Genomic DNA, 20,189 nt, shown 5'->3' on the forward strand with positions numbered 1-20,189 from the left:
GATTTGACTGCAACCACAGATCTGCCAAAGATTTATCTCTGTGTGTCGAGGCCTTTAGTGTACTAGAAAATGAGGAAAAAAAATCCAAGTACAGTAAAATTGCAAAAAAAAAGTGCAAATTCACAATATTTTTTTTATTTACTATCCACCTTCCACTCTGCAAATGATCTTAGACTAACAAACACTGACAAAATACATTATTTGAAATAAAAGACAAAAAAGCACCCTCTTTCACCTCTTTATTAACCCCAAAAACACCCCTGCAGGTCTGACGTAATCCACACAACGTCCCAAGATGATTCCAGCTCTGCTACATCTGAAGTTTACAGCGAGAGCCATACAACAATGACCACCCGCTATGAGCTGCAGGTAGAGACTGAGTGAGCCTTGCGATCAGCAGTGACATCACTCAGGTGATTTGTGGTCACAGATGGGAACCGCCAGCTGTGACCGTAAATCACCTAAGTGACGTTCTGCTAACTGCGCGGCTCACCTAGTCTTTGCCTCCAGCTTACAGTGGGTGGTCATTGTTGTATGGCAGTCAGTGTGAATTCAGATGCAGCAGAGCTGGAATCATTGTGGGACCTCATGTGGATTACGTCGGACCTGTAAGGGTGTTTTGGGGGTTAATAAAGTGGTGAAAGAGGGTGATTTTTGTTTTTTTTATTTCATCATAAAGAATTTTTTGGGTGTTTGTATTTATTTACTTTCACTTACAGATAAGTAATGGGGTGGTCTCATAATTTTTATTTATAGATGCCTCCCATTACTAATCTAGGGCTTAGTGGCAGCTGAGGGCTGTTATTAACCCCTGATTACCTCGACTGCCACCACACCAGGGCAATCGGAAAGAGCCAGGTAAAGCGCTGGACTTGACGCATCTAATGGATGCAACAATCCAGGACGGCTGCAGGCTGCTATTTTTAGGCTCTCTCAGAATACCATCTCCCAGCTGTCAGGCTTTATCATGGCTGGGTATCAAAATTGGGGGGACTGCATGCTGTTTTTTTAAATTATATATTTAAATAACTAAAAATGCCACATGCGGTCCTTCTTATTTTCATACACAGCCAAGATAAACGCATGGCTGGGGGCTGAAGCCAGTGGCCATGGACTTTATCTGTACTGGCTATCATAATATGGGGGGTCCCTACGTCAATTATTTTATTTATTTTTACACCAAGATACTGACCCCCAGACAGTGCCTGTGATTGGTTACAGTCAGACGCTGTCACACAGGCTGGGGGCGCGTCTGACTGCAACTAGAGACATGGGGACTACCGGTGGGCGGGGAAAGCCGGGCATATGGATAAGCAATAATGAGTGGCCCTGCTCTGGAAGAAGAATGGGCGGCCGTAGGATCAGTTACAGCCGCACCGGTGTCTCGGTAAGTATGAAGCGCTTCCTTCATTCTTATTTTCTTTATTTTTCCTTTATTTTTTATTTCCTGAGTGCTGGATCCGGATAATTAGCTGGAATTCCCTGAGAATTCCAGGCCCGGGTGTGGCACTTGGGTACGTTTCACACCGCGTGGATCCGGAATTTTTCATCAGTAACTTCAGATGTGTTTGAAGAATAAATATATAGAATTTGCAAATAAATTTGCAATAAAGGAGTTCAAATCTCCAGAGATCCGCGCCATCACCTGGTCCTGGCACCTCCCGTTATGGTTTGTGTTCAACACAAGGGAGCATTTCTCGTGTTAGCAAGTAACATGTACAAAAGGACACTGGCTGACTACTATAACTAATCCCTTTTCTATCATATTTGATGCTTAGCCTGGCTTTACTGTTCCTGTGTCGAAACAGATTGTAGGTGGACAGCAAGGGCCCTGGGTCCACAATGATAATTATATATATTATACTATACTATATACTACTATAACAATATAATCTACAAAGTATGTTGATCCCCCCACCCCCCAATATATTTCCAAACAGGTCTAAGTATAATTTGGATCCTTCTGCTTTCTTAGAGGTAGAGAGTTCCATGACTCAATAATTTGATTCTGACAAAATCTGCGATAGTGCGGCACAGAGGATTCCAATGTAGGCGTTTGGCTAATCCTCTTATCACACCACTGTCATCTTTTCCATTCTTAACAGACATATGACAGATCTGATGATAAACAGATTCCAACAAATCAAGAGAGATCTTTGATTATACTGGATTTTTTTCCGCCTTGTATCAAATTTCCACTATACAATTTGTGCAAATCAAAATTAATGTTGTTCTAAGGAAACAATGAAAGCAAAACTTAAAGCGCAACAATCACCAGGATTTTCGTATATAACCTAAAGTCAGTGCTATACTGGCACCATCAGGCTGATTCTTTACATACCTGTAGTGGTAGCTTGGATGTATAGGTTTTGAAATCCAAGAAAGTAAAGTTTATAAAATCATCAGCTGCTTGAGTGACAGCAGCTGAGGATCAGATAATATTTGGGGGCGGGAATGCATAGTTATCCCCTCCCCCTGTTATAATTAGCGTAAGTATTATACCATCGATTTAACTTTTCACTAGCAGGACCTGTGTGAGGTAATACCCATATGACCAGAAGGGGCAGGGCTTCAGACAACAGAAAATGTTGCTTCCTGGTATCCGCTTTGTTGGCTGAGGCCCCGCCGATTCTGGTCACATGGGTATGACCTCACACAGGTCTTGAAAGTCAAACATTAAATCAATTGTATAATACCTATGCTAATTCTAACAGGGGGAGGGGATAACTATGAATACTTCCCCAGATATTATCTGATCCTCAGCTGCTGCCACTCAAGAAGCTGCCGACTTTATAAACTTTACTTTCCTGGATTTCAAAACCTAAACATCCGAGCTGACCACTACAGGTATGTATAGAATCAGCCTGATAGTGCCAGTATAGCACTGGCTTTACCTTATATACAAAAATCCTGATGATTGGTTCCCTTTAAAGGAAATGTGTCACCAGGCTTTTTTCTACCACACGGAGGTGTGATATCATGCTGACCGAGACAACTAACATCCCAAAAGGTTTTGTACTAAAAACAAACTGGAAATACTTTTTTTTTATAAAGCTCTGTTATGTCAAACACTATAAAGGGTTTGTTAGGCAGGGTATTTATAAAGGAATACAGATATGCCAGTGGTTTGGAGGGTATGCGGGACCAAATTCCCTATAACTGGGAATGTAACTATTATCTCTGTTTTTCAGAGCTCCTCTCAGCTGATTTATGGCCATAGATGACAATAAAGTTAAATGTGCAGAGAAGCAAAGACCCTGTAAAAGCAATCATTTTTAATGAATCTCAATTGTAAAAAATATTTTTAGCGCCAAAAACAAAGTAAAAAAAAAGGTTCCTAAAGGGGGACAACCAGTTTAATTGTGTTAATGTTTGTGCTGTGTTTAAATTGGGAAACCCCTTTAATGGATGTCAGATGGTGATCCCCATCCTTAGAGGACCTCTATTTGTGGCTAATGGAATTTTTATAAGAGTTATCATTGATGGAGAAATAACAGTGACCACTAGCTCTCCCTCGCGATATCAGCTGCTCATGTGACATTTCAGTAGTCTGGCACACCGCAATAAGCCGATCACTACAACAGCCATGTTTTCAGGAGGCCTGGTGCAGTAGAAATAGTCTTCTCTTACATTTAAGCCCATAGTACTTTTTAAGGTGAGATAACATGGATGACTGCATAACAGTTCAACTTACAGCTTCCTTGTCCTGAATTTCAGCTTCCAGCTCTTGCAATCTCTTACTGAGCTCTTCATTCCGCTCTCGTTCCTTGTCTATCTCGTCACATTGCACTTCCAGCTCTCCAATCTTGAAAACAAAACCCAGTGGATAGATTTGTTCAGAACACTGAAACATTAATGTTCGGCGCACAGTGGAAAGAGATCTGACACAGCCCCTCTATAGTGTTACATGCCCAAAAGCTTTGGATAGTTCATCTCAAGCACCTCTTGGCATAAATATCAACTTTTTGTATTCCCCAAACTCTTAAAGCAGTTGTACCGTAATATTACATATACTTTTTTGATCATACATAATTTTTCAACAATTTAAAAAAATGCTCGTGTCTAAATATTGCTGTTACATTATTATATTTATTACCTCTCTGAACTTCCCCCTATCTTGTCCAGTATTCGCGATGACAACACTTCTATTTTGATTCTTATAGATTCAGCTACACAACATCATAAACTACTCCACTGCTTGTGTACAAAATCCAGGTAGCGGGGCTGCGCTACTGAGCATGTGTGACCACTGGCACTGAGCAACTGAAAAGGACAGCAGAGGGCGCCATATCAAGCATCTAATAGCAAAAGCTAGACCACCAGGGATTTTTGTTTTTAGAATTCGTCCAATTGAAAACTTATGTTTTAGTGATTAAAGAGAAATGTACGAATTATGGGACTATCCCTCTAAGGCTATGTGCCCACGTTGCGTTCTGTCCCTGCAGAAATTTCTGCAGCGATTTGAACATCACACATGCGCTTCAAATCGCTGCAGAAACAGTCCGTAATCAACAGCCGATTTCATGCACTCTGGATGCAGCCCCTCCCATAGACAGAGCGGGACCTGCATCCAAAGTGCATGAAAGAAGTGACATGTTTTTTAGAACGCAGCGATTCGGCGGTAGCCGAAGCGCTGCGTTCTAATACGCCACGTCGGCATGGATTAGGCACAATCTTCATAGATTGTGCTGGGGACGCAGGACGCATGCAGTTACGCTGCAGTGCAGAACGCAGCGTAACTGCATGAAAATACGCTAAGTGGGCAGCTAGCCTAAGGCTATGTGCGCACGTGTGCGCTCTGCACCGCACAGAAAAGGTCCGCTTCAGAGCGCAGCTGAACAGCTGAATTCTGAAGCGCATGGTGCCGGCAGATTAGTGCGCTCTGCATGCTGCCTCTCCCTATAGACAGCATGCAAACCTCACGAAAGAAGTGACATGTCACTTCTTAGAATGCAGCGATTCGGGCAGCAGCCAATTCGCTGCGTTCTAATATGCCACGTGCACACGGCTCCTGCACAATCTCCATAGATTGTGCTTGGGACGCAGGACGCATGCAGTTACGCTGCGGTGCAGAACGCAGTGTAACTGCATGCAATACGCACATGTGCGCACATCCCCTAAGGCTGCATGCCCACGATTAGGGTTCACAGCGTTTTGGATGTAGCGTGTTTTCACTGCATCCAAAATGCTGTGTTGTACAGTACAAGCACAGTGGACGTCTTTCCAAGCAGCAGCATGTCAGTTTACGCTGTGGAGACGCGAGTGTTCTCTGCAGGGAGAACAGAGAGAAAGTCTACAGCTTACCGAACCGATTGTGGGCACAGGCAGCCGCGGTCTCCTGCGGACAACACTCACGGACCCACAGCAGAAGACATCTTGTGTCCAGGACCCAGCATATCCAGATCATTGGCACATACCCTAAGCCTCCAGTATCTAGATATATTGAGGTCGTTTCATAATTTGCAACTCATTGAAGTCAATTTTCTTTAATGGACTCATGGCAGGTTTTTTGCATCAAATTCTTCAAAATGGCACATGCAGTTCATGAATTTGGTGCAAAATAAAAAAAAATATAAATAAAAAAAGCCATTTTTTGTCTTTTATGAGTTTTTGCGACTTTTCAGCACCAAAAGTCGCAAATTCTTTAATATATCGCAAAAATGTGCCAAATTACCAAATTAGAAATGCCTCCAGATATCTTACTCCAGAGGCTGGAGTGAAAAGCGCAAAAAAATGCAACATTTGGTAAAATTCATATTTTATCACTCTGTATAAAATATTTGTATAAGAAAATTGTTGAGGAAAAGTGAAAAAAAGACAACTTAAAAAGCAGCTCAAAATATAGAGCGAAAAAGGCGGAGTAAAGAGGATGGCAGTTTATGGTTGACCACACTGCCGCAAAAAAAGTAGTCACGCTACGCTGTTGTGGTCTGCAATAAAGGCCGAATATTATTATTATTATTTGTGGGGAGGGGGTGAATTAGAAATTCTGCCATGGTGCCTCATGATTTTTATGTACGCCCCTGGTATAAGAGTAAGGTCAGGGACCTTAGATGAGAACCCCCCCACTCCAGCGGTAAAAGAAAAAAACCCTGTAGTGGTGCTTTAATAAATGCATTACATTGTATTATACCCTATTAGCACATTTTTCCACACAATTGGTGGTCTTATATTTATTTATAAGTAGCTACATAGTGGAGCCCAGGAATTATTTTCTCTGGTGGGCCCAGGGTATTCCAGTCTGCCACTATTGCCATCCCTTATTACATAGCATCCTCTTTATTATGTGTACTGCCATCCCTTATTATAAAGTATTCTCTATTGTTATGTATGTCGCTGTACATAAGGAAAAAGTCATGGCTGCGTGCTATCCCTGCCACGCCTTCTGTCTTCATAAGTCTAAAACGGTACAGCAGAGCACCGATGTCTTTGTAGTGCCCCACGGGGCAGGTGTTTTAACCTACTCATTGCCGGGCAGGGGGTGCAGATCCTCTGCGTCGTCATGGGGTGCCCTGGCCCGGTTCCGTTTCCCTGAGGCATACAGAAAGGAGGGTGGAGGGTGGTAGGAAGGATGGAGGTTGTAGTTGGAGGTTAGGAAAGTCTTTTTAAGATCGTAACGCCACCTGTGGTACATGGCCAGGGATGAGCCGCCGCTGTGGGTGCTTCTTTCCGGGGCTGATGAGGAGGGTCACAGCCGGGATAGTGTCGCTCCCCACAGGCGGAGCGGGATCACCCCGGGGAGGATGATGGAGGAGGACGGTGGTAGTGGCAGTCCCAGTTAACGCCGCAGTACTGGGCGCCGGTTAAGGAGAGGCAGAGACAGGGGCTGTGGTTCCAGGTCTTTAACTCACAAGTAATTCAGGCGCTGCCACAGAGTACCGGTCTCAACCACGATGGGCTCAAGCCGATCCCGGATCCGTTAAAGGTCAAGTCTCGTGTGTGTGTCAGCCTGTGAGACCTTCCCTCCTTTCATGCGCTAGGTATCGGACCCCCGTGGTGTGAAGCACTTGGGGATCCCGGTGTCAGTAAAGTGTCCCACTCTGTATGCTGATAGCGTGGTTCCGTTGTGGGGCCAGTCCTCAACCTGATCCTATATATGCTATTTGACTGCAGACTCATTGGGACGGGTCCAGTGACTATTTTAGCCGTTCCCCGCGACCCTTGCAGAATTAGTAGATAACGTGAAGTATATCTGCCCTAGGTTTCTGTATCCCGATGGAGCCGGTCCTGTGGAAGCAGACGCCTGCTTTTCCCCGGCGACCGTGTTGAACACCTAGGCCCGCAGAACTGCGCACGTCCGCTCTGCTCTGTCTCTGTAGCTGTGCTCTCAGTTGTAGTTGTGTTCTGAGCTGTTGCCCCCAGCCGCTGCCACCGGCTGGTTCACTACTCTCACTAGGTCAACCTGCTCTTCCCACTGTGTGTTCCTCACTCCTTCTGGTGGTTGCTTCTCCCTGACCCCGAGTCCCCAGTTGCAGTGGATCGGGGAGCCCCTGGTGCAGTGGCGTCCTTTAAACCCACCGCTGTAGTGACCCTCTACTGTGATCCGACCCTGGCCTGGTCCCCATTGGGGAGGGCAACCCAGTGTTACTGCATGTATGTGTAAGTGGAAACTGGTACTGACCTTCCCTGGACCCAGGATAAGTACTACACCCTAATGGAGGTGCATTACCCTGTGGCACCTGAAGCCTCAGGGGCACCCCATGTTCTTCATATGACCTATCATATGACCTCCCAAAACATCATGTAACATTTCACGATAGATCAGGGTGTGACGCCCTGGGCAAGCCAGGGGTCACAGGTCACAACATCACATGCACCCCACATTCCCTGCAGGTACACCAAGCTAACCCAAAATCCTTGTTGCCTTCCTCCAGGGGCTGATGTCCACACCAGGGGGTGGGCCAGGCGGTTGGCTCCGCCCACCGAGGAGTTCACAGCCCTGGAGGCGGGAGAACCAGGCAGTTCAAGCCAGGGGAGTGAAGTAGAAGGAAGTGGTAGAGGAGCTTAGGAGAGAAGCTGAAGTAAAGTGAAAAGAAACAGTTTTGTAAAGCATGAAGTTGGTCCGGGTGTGTGCCCCGGACAGTGACAGCAAGGTCAGCAGACGGCGGTGATAGTCTGCAGGGGGACTGCTCGGAGGTTGCTGGAAGGACCGCGGACGGGTGGTGACCCGGCGGTACCGGAGCAGTATACGAAGGACAGTCAGCACCAGGGCAGGGGCCTTTCGGATCCCGGCAAGGCTAGGAGTCGCCATAATTTCCCAAATCCATCAGTGAAGGGGACGTCTGTATCCTAACAACCAAGTCCCGATTGAAGGCAACAGCCCGACCGTGAAGGGGAGACACCGCCACGGCACCAGTTTCCCAGGGCCAGCGCCTGCGGGCAAGAGTAGAGCTCCTTCGGCCCAGCTTGAAGCCGAGGAGTGGGTAACCGGTGGGAACCCATCGCTACCAAAAGGACTTTACATAGGTGCAGGGAAGAGACCGTCACCGCTAACTGCAGGGAACATCAGCACCGTGAACCGTCCGAGGGACCCGTCCAACCAGCCGTTTGTTTACCGAGAACTGTGTCGTGTTTACTGGCTGAGTGAGTACCTCCGTGCCGTGCGGCACAGCGCTGTCCCTGCGCCCCTGCACCTCCACAGGCCCCATCCCCGCCTGTCCACCATCCCAATCCCATCACCGGGCCCCGGGAGCACCACAACCCCTACCCACGGAGGACACATCAACAACTGGCTGCTCCATACCATCACTCCCGGGCTCCCCATACAGAGCAGCGGTGGTGTTAACAAATCACCACAACCGTGGGTGGCGTCACGGACAATAAACTATCCCAAAACTCCAATTCCCCTTTTCACTCACGGGCGAGGAGCGCCGCTGGAGTCCCCGGGATCCGGCCCATCGCTCGAGCCACCGAGCCGCGGCAGCCGAACCCGAGCAGAGGGAGAGCGCGGCGTCCCCTCCTCCGCCCGCGACAAGGGGTCTGGGGACCCACGTCACATCTCAAGGCCCTGGCTATACTTAATCCATCCATGCTTAAAAATATTAAAAATGCAGTCTTTTGCTAAACAATTTTTTTTTACAAGTGAATGAAAGTAGGCAGAAATTATACAAGTCCGTTGAAAAGGATCTAATGATGGACAACTACAAAGTATTAATACAGTTCAATAAAGGTCCAGTCACACTAAGCAACTTACCAGCGATCCCAACAACGATAGGGATCGCTGGTAAGTTGCTAGGAGGTTGCTGGTGAGATGTCACACTGCGACGCTCCAGCGATCCCACCAGCAACCTGACCTGGCAGGGATCGCTGGAGCATCGCTACACAAGTTGCTGGTGAGCTCACCAGCAACCAGTGACAAGCCCCCAGCGCCACGTGGAAGATGCTGCGCTTGGTAACTAAGGTAAATATCGGGTAACCAACCCGATATTTACCTTGGTTACCAGCGCACGGAGCTACACGTGCAGAGAGCAGGGAGCAGCGCACAATGCTTAGCGCTGGCTCCCTGCTCTCCTAGCTACAGCACACATCGGGTTAATTAACCCGATGTGTCCTGCAGCTACATGTGCAGAGAGCAGGGAGCCGGCACTGACAGTGAGGGCGGCGGAGGCTGGTAACAAAGGTAAATATCGGGTAACCAAGGACAGGGCTTCTTGGTTACCCGATGTTTACTGTGGTTACCAGCCTCCGCAGAAGCCGGCTCCTGCTGCCTGCACATTTATTTGTTGCTGTCTCGCTGTCACACACAGCGATGTGTGCTTCACAGCGGGAGAGCAACAACTAAAAAATGGCCCAGGACATTCAGCAACAACCAACGACCTCACAGCAGGGGCCAGGTTATTGCTGGATGTCACACACAGCAACATCGCTAGCAACGTCACAAAAGTTGTTCGTTAGCAGCGATGTTGCTAGCGATGTTGCTTAGTGTGACGGGGCCTTAACTCCCTTCTTTACTGACACATAATACCCCAGTGATAACTGGGTTCAGGCCTGCAATCCCACCAAATAAATGTGACCTAACAGTTTATTTACTCGTAGTTTAGAAAAAAATACTAAGGTATATTCAGCTTTTAAAGCAATGAACAAATTGAACAGTGGAATACAAAGGGAAGCTGTTATATGAAATATTTATAAAATCACTTTCCATTTATTTAATAGGCTCACGGAAATATTACAGAACATTGGCGCTAGTAGGAGGGAAGATTGGAGGCAGTGCTGGCTATTAATAAACTGTAGATATAAGGACTAAGGTGATGTATATTAGGATATCAAACTTTCCAATAAGGAAACTTGGCAAGCCAAGAATGTCAGATACATGGAAAAAAAACACGAGTGTGAGAGATACAATAGTAACAATGACACAAAGGGGAGAGAGAAAAAAAACCCCATCAAAACCTCTGATGATTTTTTTTCTTCTGCATATTATTCTACCCTCTTTTTCAATGTATCTGGAAAGTGCTGCTTTATTTGCATTTCTATTATATTTTTAGACTAATAAAAAGTTATTCCTATGTCAGTGAATAGCGAATTTTGCCTGTCATCAGCGTATGTGATGGCACGGTGACCACCATCGCTGCGCTTCAGCTTCATCATCATGTAGGGGGAGCAAGGCATCATTAGATGACAAAGACTGCACACAATACACAGACACAAAGACAGTATTATTCAGAACCAAGGAATGAAAGAATTTACAGAGAAGTATATTCAACTAAAAATAACAGGGATATAATAAATCTAAATGTAATGAGCAGGAAATGGAATTTGGTCTTTATTTTGAAACCCTAAGGCCCTTTTCACACATCTGTTTGGTCCGCGATGTATGTATTGACCGCATGACTCCGGCTCTGAACTCAACAGCCTCAGGCGTATATGACACTGCGGAGGTCGGGTCCTGCAGTCTAAGGCGACGTTCACATGGCATTTGGGGGAAAAGCTCCGAGGTTACATTCTACAATTTGGACATGCCTTCATTCACCAGACGGAGGGCAAAAAGTGTTTTGCCCTCAGTCTGTCCAGTTTGCACTTTGATGCTATGTATTGAACCGTATAGGAAAGCCTGGCAGACTTTCTTATACAGAGATACAAGCTCAATGTACACTTAATTTAATTCTTAAATTGAAAGCAAACCTAACAGCTAACATATACTGCCATAATCACCAACAACTTTAATTAGACGTTGACTTTCATTTCAGCCAGGTATATTTTACGCTGAAACAATATGGCATTTCAGAGAAGAAAATACATATAAAAGCCATCTGGGACCATGGCTCTAAAGACTCTAGTTCCAAAGGCTGATCCCCAGTGACTTATTCCCACCTCTGAGTGACAGGTCCCCAAGAGGCATGGTCCTCAGCCAGCATCTAGTATGAAACACTGCAGGGTTTAAAAGTGAAACAAACCTGGCTGTAATGATAGGTAGTATGCATCAAATACTGGCACTATCGTTTAGACAGCATGTAAACCTTTAAGAATGATGTGCTTTTCAATAGAGGTGGGTGAACCAGAACTGTATAGTTCGGGGTCCGTAATTGACACCTAGTGTCCGTTCAAGGACCCCGAACACAGATTTCTAAGGGTAGTCTGTGTTACTGTTCAGGTACAACCACCCGGATAAAAATAATAAACGTTAAAAGGAAGTAAAAAAGAGAGACTAAAACAGGAGTATTATACTTACTGAGTCACACTACTTCCTCGTCCGCTAATTAGCTCTCATGCATATTCACCGCTTCCCCACCCACCCTCTGTGACAGCGTCTGTGATTGTTTGCAGTCAGACTGCCAGCGTCTGTGATTGGTTGTGGAAAAATAAATCATTAAAGTGGAGTAGGGTTCCCTGTATATTGATAACCAGAGCAGTCTACTACAGGCTGCAGCCTTAGCTGTGTACGTTATCTTGGCTATGTATCAAAATACGAGGGACACCCCAAACTTTTTTTTTAATTTAAATTATTTAAATAATTAAAAATAAATAAATAAAAATGGCGTGAGGTACCTCCAACGTTGATACCCAGCCAAGATAAAGCAGACAGCTGGGGGCTGGTACTCTCAGGCATGGGAGGCCCATGTTTATTGTCCCCCCAGCCTCAAAATAGCAGCCCGCAGCCATCCCTTAATTGTCTTATCCATTAGATGCGATAATTCCGGCACTTTACTCGGCTTATCCCGATTGCCCTGAAGCGGTGGCAAATGGGGTAGTATAAGGGGTTAAAAAAACAGCTGTGAATTGTCAGATCACATCTGTCATCAATCCCAAGGTTAGTAATGAGGAGTCTATGAGATACCCCCATTACTAACCTTGTGAATCAAAAAAAACCCTCAAAAAACAGAAAAAACCTTTACATTTAAAATACAATCAAACAAAAACACCCTCTTTCTTTAATTTATTAACCCCTAAAACACTCTGCAGGTCTGATGTAATCCACAGACACGATATCCCATGGCAATTCTGTCTCTGCTACATCTAAGGTCGTAGTGCACGGTCACATTAGAAAACGTAACAGCTCACTGCGGCTGCTGAGACACACTGACGGAGCCACAGCTATGAGTGGTGACAGCTTCGAGTTGACCGGACATCACAACTGGCATTTCCTACCTGTGACCTCAGATGAACTGACCTGAAGTGAACTCGTTGTGCTCAGTGACCTCACCTCAGGTGAAGTCACTGAACTTAATGCTGGGTCACCAGATAAGGCAATGTATGTACACATTGAGTATTTGGGTGCAGATATTTCTGCACCAAATCTGCATCTGCTTACAAAATAATGCACCAAAACCACATCAAAACACATGCAGTATGGTGCGTTTTTTGCCAGGGGATGCAGGTTTTATGCATTAATGTCTGCACCCAAATACTCAATGTGCACACATTGCCTAATCCAGTAATTCGGCATTTAGTTCAATGACTTTACCTTAGATCACAGCTGGGGTTCCCATGATACCCTAGGTGTGACCCGAGATGAACTCATTGAACTCAGTGACTAGAGATGAGCGGTTCTGTGGAGGTTCGTTTCACCAGCTGCCAAGGAGCTAAGCCTTCACTGGCTCAAGTTTGACCCGAGCCCCGAAGCAAGTAACGGATTGGCAGTTTGAGTCTGCACCCACAAACAGCCAGCCATAAGCAGACCACTTCCGTGGGGAGGCTGGGCATGCTTTTTAAAAAAATGTTTTGGGTTGCACACTACATGTAATCATGCTGATGTTACCACGAGTGCGAACTGTTTAAACACTGCAAGCGGCTCGCACAGGGCTGAGCACCAAGCGTACCGAAGCACAGCATTGCTTGTACAAGTGAAGTTCGCACGTAAAGCATCCAAACCCTAAACCTTGATTTTTTTTTAAGTTGGTGTTCGGATCGAAAATCGGACCTCAGGTTCGCTTATCTCTATTGGTGACATCCCCTCAGGTGAAGTAATTGAACTCAATGCTGGATTAGGCAATGTATGCGCATATTGAATGTTTGATTGCAGACAATTCTGCATCTCCTGGTAAAAAATGAGTGGACCCGGAAGCAGTGCGACAGCCGCGCTGGAGACTTGGAAAGTATAATTCTCCTGCTATACATCCCCCTAGCCCTTACTAACACCATTTTACAGCACACGTTCCAGTCACTGTAGACTTTATGGGATCCGGACTCCATGCTCATATTTGGCTTCAAGTCGAGTCGATAACTGGACTTTTTTCTTTTAGTCAGGCCGGACGTGTTGAACTTGAACATCTGTGGGTTCACCCATCTATACTTTTCAATGTTTCAGTTAAAATAGAGTTAAAATAAAGCCCTGTTAGTTTTGGGGTTAGCAAATAATTTAGAGATTGCAAGATTGTGTTGAATTTCTATCATGAAAAATCATAAATAAAAAGGTTAAGAGTGGACACATCTGCACCTAAAACCTTGAATCTTGCAGTAGAAATGGGCAGTTCTTCACAGTCTTCTGAGGGCATGTGCTTTCCCTGCTCTCTGCCAGACGCTGCCAATCACAGCTAGGTAGCATCTGAGACTGCAAGACGACCTGCCGAGCTGTGTCCATGTCAATTGTTTTTGCCATTTGAGTTTTGAACTGCAAAGCTGAGTTTTTGCCCAAATTTCTGCCACCTTTTTGAACAGCATAGTGTGCGCAAGAAACCCAAATTCCCATAGACTATGCTTGAAAAGAAGAACACATCCATTTTGGCATTAAACGCTGCAGTTTAAAAAGCAACGTGGACACATAGCCTTAAAGTGGTTAGACAGGATTAGAAAAACATGCCACAGCCGTCTATAGGTTCAGAACACTATTGCAGCTCGGCTCCACTGAAGTAAATGGAGCCAAGCTTCAATACCATACCCAACTAGTCAAACAGATGTAGGGCCACTGTGAAAAGAAAGCAGCCATGATTTGCTGCTCTAATTCTGGAAAAACCCTTAATGATGTTACAAAGGAGTGTTATAGGTGGTTCCCTAGTTTATGCCGTGGTTTCTTCTAAGCAGACAACCTGCAATCTCAAATATGGACATCTGAAATATTTACCTCCAGTGCTTTTTAGAAGACTGGTGATGAAAAATCTGATGAATAGAATGTCTTAACATTTCCTGGAATTGTCATCTAAAACATTTACATCTAACCCTAGATGATGTTCTACAATTAAAAATGAGCCTTTTATGAGTACAAACACATGAGCATATCCTTCAGACAATGTCCACTACAAGCCACATCAGAGGAACCTTGTGTACACTTTACCTTGTTCCTGAGTTGGTCATTCTCATCTTTACATGCTAGAAATTGCTTCTTCCAATGTTCTACACTCGCAATGGACTCTTGTAGGGCCAATGACAGCCGGGCATTACTTTCTCTCAAAGTTTCTAACTCCGTTTCCCATTTCTTTACATTGGAGGTGCTAAAAAAAAATAGAGAATTGAAGACTGAGAAAAATGTGCAAAGAATGTAGTCAACTTTTTGCTGGAAGATCAGACAAGTGTATATTTCTTTGTGTCTATATGAGAGCCTGAAATTTAGTTATACAACTTTGAGACATGGGACTTCTGCTCTAGAACATATGCGTCGACGATCAAACAATGCTCAACATGCAGGCGCGCTTTAACAAGAGGTCCAAGTGGAATATCCGAAAGCCCCTCAAATACTAGTTTGGGTGGGTGTTTAAATGGAATGGGTCATCAAGAAATTACCTGAAGGTTTTTATGCTACAAGCATGTTTCTATTGTTTAGATCTTTTTTTTTTAAAAAAAAACTTGAACTAAAATTTGCAAACTTCACACTGACTACTAGGGCTTTTTAGACTAAAGCGGGCTTTACACGCTACGACATCGCTAATGCGGAGTCGTTGGGGTCACGGAATTCGTGACGCACATCCGGCCGCATTGGCGATGCCGTTGCGTGTGACATCGATAAGCGATTTTGCATCGTTGCAAAAACGTGCAAAATCGCTAATCGGCGACACGGGGGTCCATTCTCAAATCTCGTTACTACAGCAGTAACGAGGTTGTTCCTCGTTCCTGCGGCAGCACACATCGCTGCGTGTGACGCCGCAGGAACGAGGAAGCTCCCCTTACCTGCCTCCCGGCCGCTATGCGGAAGGAAGGAGGTGGGCGGGATGTTACGTCCCGCTCATCTCCGCCCCTCCACTGCTATTGGGCGGCGGTTCAGTGACGTTTCAGTGACGTCGCTGTGACGCTGCACGGACCGCCCCCTTAGAAAGGATGCGGTTCGCCGGTCACAGCGACGTCGCCGGACAGGTAAGTATGTGTGACGGCTGTGGGCGATGTTGTGCGGCACGGGCAGCGATATGCCCGTGTCGCGCAACAGATGGGGGCGGGTACACACACTAGCGATATCGGGACCGATATCGCAGTGTGTAAAGTAGCCTTTACACTCGTGATCTTTCAAGAAGGTCTTTCAGTAAATACAAGCGAATCTTTTAAAACTCAAATTTGCAAAATTTTACCAAAAAACTTGATTGCCAGTGAATACGTTGTCACAAATCTCAATACTGGAAAGCTTGTGATTGGTTGGAAAATACTTGCGGTGGAGAAGATAGCGGGAAAACCTGTTAACCATAACCACTTACTACAGGAGAAAGAGGACTCCACTAACCCTAAGAGATTAAAAAACTACAGTGACTCTGGAGATGTAAAACTAGTCTGTCATACAAACTGGTCTGCTGGGGAACGCTGATCTCTGATGACCCAGGCACTAACCACCACTGTACAAAGTAAGATAATCCGTAAGCGGTCATTGCTGTAGGGCATTACAGGCAGGCTTATGTAGCCACGGTATTGACATTAGCCATCAGCATGATGCTTCAGCAATGGGGGAAATCGTGAGGAGGACTTTTTTTTTTTTTTTTTTTGCAAACTACAAATCGGATCTCAAAATGTTTACATTTGCGATGAACTGATTACAATGACAGGTCACATCTATATACACCTGATGAAGATCCACTCATTACATTAGGTGATACCTCAGAGGATCTTACTCCTCCTCCCATCACAGTGACTTGTGCACACTCTGATTAGACACAAATATGGTCAGAGTCTGTTCATTATGGCTAATGTACATGTGAATTTGCTGACAGCGGAAGTTAGAGTCTAATAAAGCTCCAGTGGTCAGTATGAGAACTGCGAGATGCCTCATTTTTATGGTTACTAATTGTGATATAGAAAAAAGTTGTTGTTTTTTTTAAAACATTTCAAAAAACAGTTAATTTAAACAAGTAATTTTCTGATAAATTTTCTTTAAGGCAACATTCACTATTTTTCAACCTACAGCATACTTGCAACACTTTTAAGCTTGTGATTGGGGATATTCACAGCACACCCCTTTTACAGATCATACCCATATATGATAATTTCCCACCCCTACATGCCTTGCTCTATGCCCTCCCAAGTACACCACTGGATGTGGGGATACAAGAAATCTTCTGAAATCTGGTTTAAAAAGGTACCTGGGAAATTTGTTAATTTTTTTTGGGTGGTCTCCCCTTTGTTCTCTCCTGTGCATTTTGGGAAAGCTGGAAAGTATATTCTTTATTTTATATTTTAGAAAGGTTGGGTAAATGAAGCACATGAAGCTAGCAGGTCATTGCTTTGACTAGCTAACAGATATATGGCAGCAGCTTTGTAAGCAATAGCTACACTATTGAACAAACACCTCATGAAACTATTTTCTGGCATCTGTAAGATCACAGTAACAACTCCAACAAGTGTCAGTATTGATCAGCACTGCAGTAAATCTAATGCTCTATTCACAATGTCAAATTATCTCACAATTTCTGGTGCAGTGAAATCACCTCCTGGACAGTTATCACCAAATATAATAGACTATATTGTCAGTGTTCCTGCCTGTTTTCTTAAAAATCAAAGTTCATTGACTCGCAAGAAAAATATTGAATTCTGTCACTTGTTGGCTTTATACATCGATCTGAAGAAAAACATCTTAAATACAGCAGAGGATGACAACAAGCAAAAAGTCATTATAGATATTCTAGTACCGAAGATGGTCAGCGATAACTGGCACATACATAATACCAACTTTCCAACCATATCTATATGTACATAACTTACATAAAATAAAACGAAAATAGATACAAGGGGAGAGGAAGTCATTCATTTTGCCAAAGTGCCTACATGCCTCAAAGCCAAAAGCAAAAAGTAGTCAAATGCACTAGTGTGCAGGTAAAAAATTCTTTTAATGAACAAGCAAAGGTACAATACAAAGGCATGGGTATAAGTATAAATAGGTTATAAAGACATAGGGGGTGATAGGAATCCCCACATGTGGATGCATGCAAAATCGTGTCAATTAGGTTACTTGTAGCTCACTGGTATGGTCAGTGCTGAAGGCATATAACAACATAGTGTAGACAAAGAAAGTACCAGCCGAAGGAATCAGCATGCCGGTTTACACATTGTAAGTAATACAGCAAAAGACCAGAGGCCAGTATGGAGCTTACCAGGGTAACAGAAGGAAAAGCGTGCAGGCACACACAGGGATAGTCCCGACACGTGTTTCGTGCGGTGACTGCTTCAGGGGACCGTGGACAACAGGACAAAGCGTGAGTCTAATATACCTGCCATACTTGTACTGGATTGGCAACACCTGTCGCAGTTCAATGGGGCGGAGAGGCGCAGCGTCAGTATGGGCGGCTGCTCAAGCGTCATCTGGGTGGAGGGAAATCCCTAATTGACGTCACGAACCCAGAGGACGCCGTGAAGAGAGCCGCACCCACCGCGCATGCGCGATCCCGCAACCAGGAAGTGCGATCGCGAAACCCATATTAAGTACTGGCAGCAGTAAGGGCAAAGAGAAACAGATGGAGCTCCTGGAGAGGAATGTCATATATAATGATAACTCAGAGAAAGTGGCTCAAGTATAGCACAATAGGTATATATAGCTATGCAAGTTTAGTAAAAAACAGACCAATTGTATTTAGGCTGCTTGTTATAAGCAATATACCAGACTAAAGCATATATAGACATATCATGGATGAAAAATACATATATTGAATATATATGAAACATCCCAACCAAGTACAGAAATGAAAACAACTGCTTTGATTAGATTGTGGAGCGAAGCATTTACTGCGGTAATAATCCAGAATAGTTTTTATCGGAGACTCCATTTTCTGTAGTTCATATAGGTATTCAATGTTCTAATTACTGTAACTTCAAAAGAGGTGGCGTGATAGACATCCGGCAGGTATATTAGAAAAACGAAAAAGTGGACTGTGAAGAAGGAAAAAGACACAGAAAGTGAAATTAAAAAATGAGACATAAAAAATTAATTGTTAAAAAGACTCAACAGAGCATGAACAGCACCTGGGAATTGCAACCAACCAGCAAAGAGCATTAGCACAGCCTACAACGGAGGAGACGTGGTGGTTTAAAGGAATGACGCAAACGTTTGTCTTTCGTTCAGTCCGTTGGGTACCACGGACTCAAGCAGAAAGATCCACCGACATTCTGCCCTTGCCAACATCCTATGTATATCCCCGCCCCTAAGTCCGAGGTGCACCTGGTCAATTCCCCTCACCTTGAAACCTGAGGGGTCCGACCGATGGTGCACCCTAAAGTGGCGGGGAATAGTCTTGAGAGTGTCAACATCCTCAAGTTTAACTTGTTTTGTGGCAATTATATCCCTCACATGTTCCCTAGTGCGGACTTTAAGTTCACGGCTGGTTAGCCCGACATATATTAGGTTGCATTCGCACGTGGCATAATAAATTATGCCAGTGCTATTGCACGAAATATAATGTCGAATATCAAATGTCCTAGAGCCACTAGAGGACGTGAAAGATGTTGCCCGAACAATATTACCGTGGCGGCACGCGATGCATAATCCACAGGGGAACGAACCGACTAAGGGCCGCCCAATAGAAAAAGGTAGTTTGTTAGGTCTTGAATAGTGACTGTGGACCAGCATATCGCGTAGGCTACGGCCCCGACGAGCCGTCATAAGAGGGCGGTCAGGCAAAGTGTTTCTCAACACGGGCTCAGTTTGTAGAATAGGCCAATGTTTAGAAAGAATGCCTCTGATGTGTTCCCACTGACGGTTGAATGATGACACAAAACGGATCTTGGGTTCGGTGCAGCGTGTCGTATTGGGATTAAATCTCAGAAGAAGCTGGTCTCGTGGAGCAGACCTTGCGCATTTGTATGCCTTCTTTATAGATCTTGTACTATAACCTCTCGCCCTAAACCTGTCACGCATCTCATTGGCCCGGTCCTCAAATACCCCCGTCTCAGAGCAAATCCGTTTAAGACGGATAAATTGACCTGTAGGGATGGCATTGATGGTAAATTTGGGATGGCCAGAGGATGCGTGAAGAAGGGCGTTAACAGAGGAGGGCTTACGATAAATATCAGTAGACAAAAGGCGCTGGTCAGTAAGGGATATATTAATATCCAGAAAGTCCACCTTAATGGGGTCAGCATGAAAAGTAAGATAGATGTTAAAAGAGTTGGAGTTCAAGTGACGCACAAAGCCCTCAAGCTCCGAGGTGGTTCCCCCCCAGATGACAAAGATGTCATCAATGAAGCGGAGCCAGCACTGCGCATGGGAGCTAGCCGGCACGCCACCGCCGAAAACCTCTCTCTCCCAGTATCCCAGGAAGAGGTTTGCGTACGATGGCGCGCAAGCCGCCCCCATCGCAGTGCCGCGCCGCTGGAGGTAGAACCGTTCCCCGAAGGTGAAGACATTGTGC

General features: G+C 44.9%; 1 protein-coding gene across 1 annotated transcript in view; it reads right to left on the reverse strand.

Annotated features, from left to right (window-relative positions):
- The window catches only part of HOMER2 (homer scaffold protein 2), a 321,735-nt gene that overhangs the window by 39,575 nt on the left and 261,971 nt on the right, over positions 1 to 20,189 (reverse strand). The window contains exons 6-7 of the mRNA XM_075345844.1: positions 14,711 to 14,867; positions 3,695 to 3,805 (exon numbers count right to left, since the gene is read on the reverse strand). Of these exons, the coding sequence (XP_075201959.1) occupies positions 3,695 to 3,805; positions 14,711 to 14,867 (268 nt within the window). The remainder of the gene's footprint in view (positions 1 to 3,694; positions 3,806 to 14,710; positions 14,868 to 20,189) is intronic.

This window comes from Anomaloglossus baeobatrachus, chromosome 4, assembly GCF_048569485.1.
Source record: "Anomaloglossus baeobatrachus isolate aAnoBae1 chromosome 4, aAnoBae1.hap1, whole genome shotgun sequence".
In the NCBI taxonomy this organism is placed as follows: Eukaryota; Metazoa; Chordata; class Amphibia; order Anura; family Aromobatidae; genus Anomaloglossus; species Anomaloglossus baeobatrachus.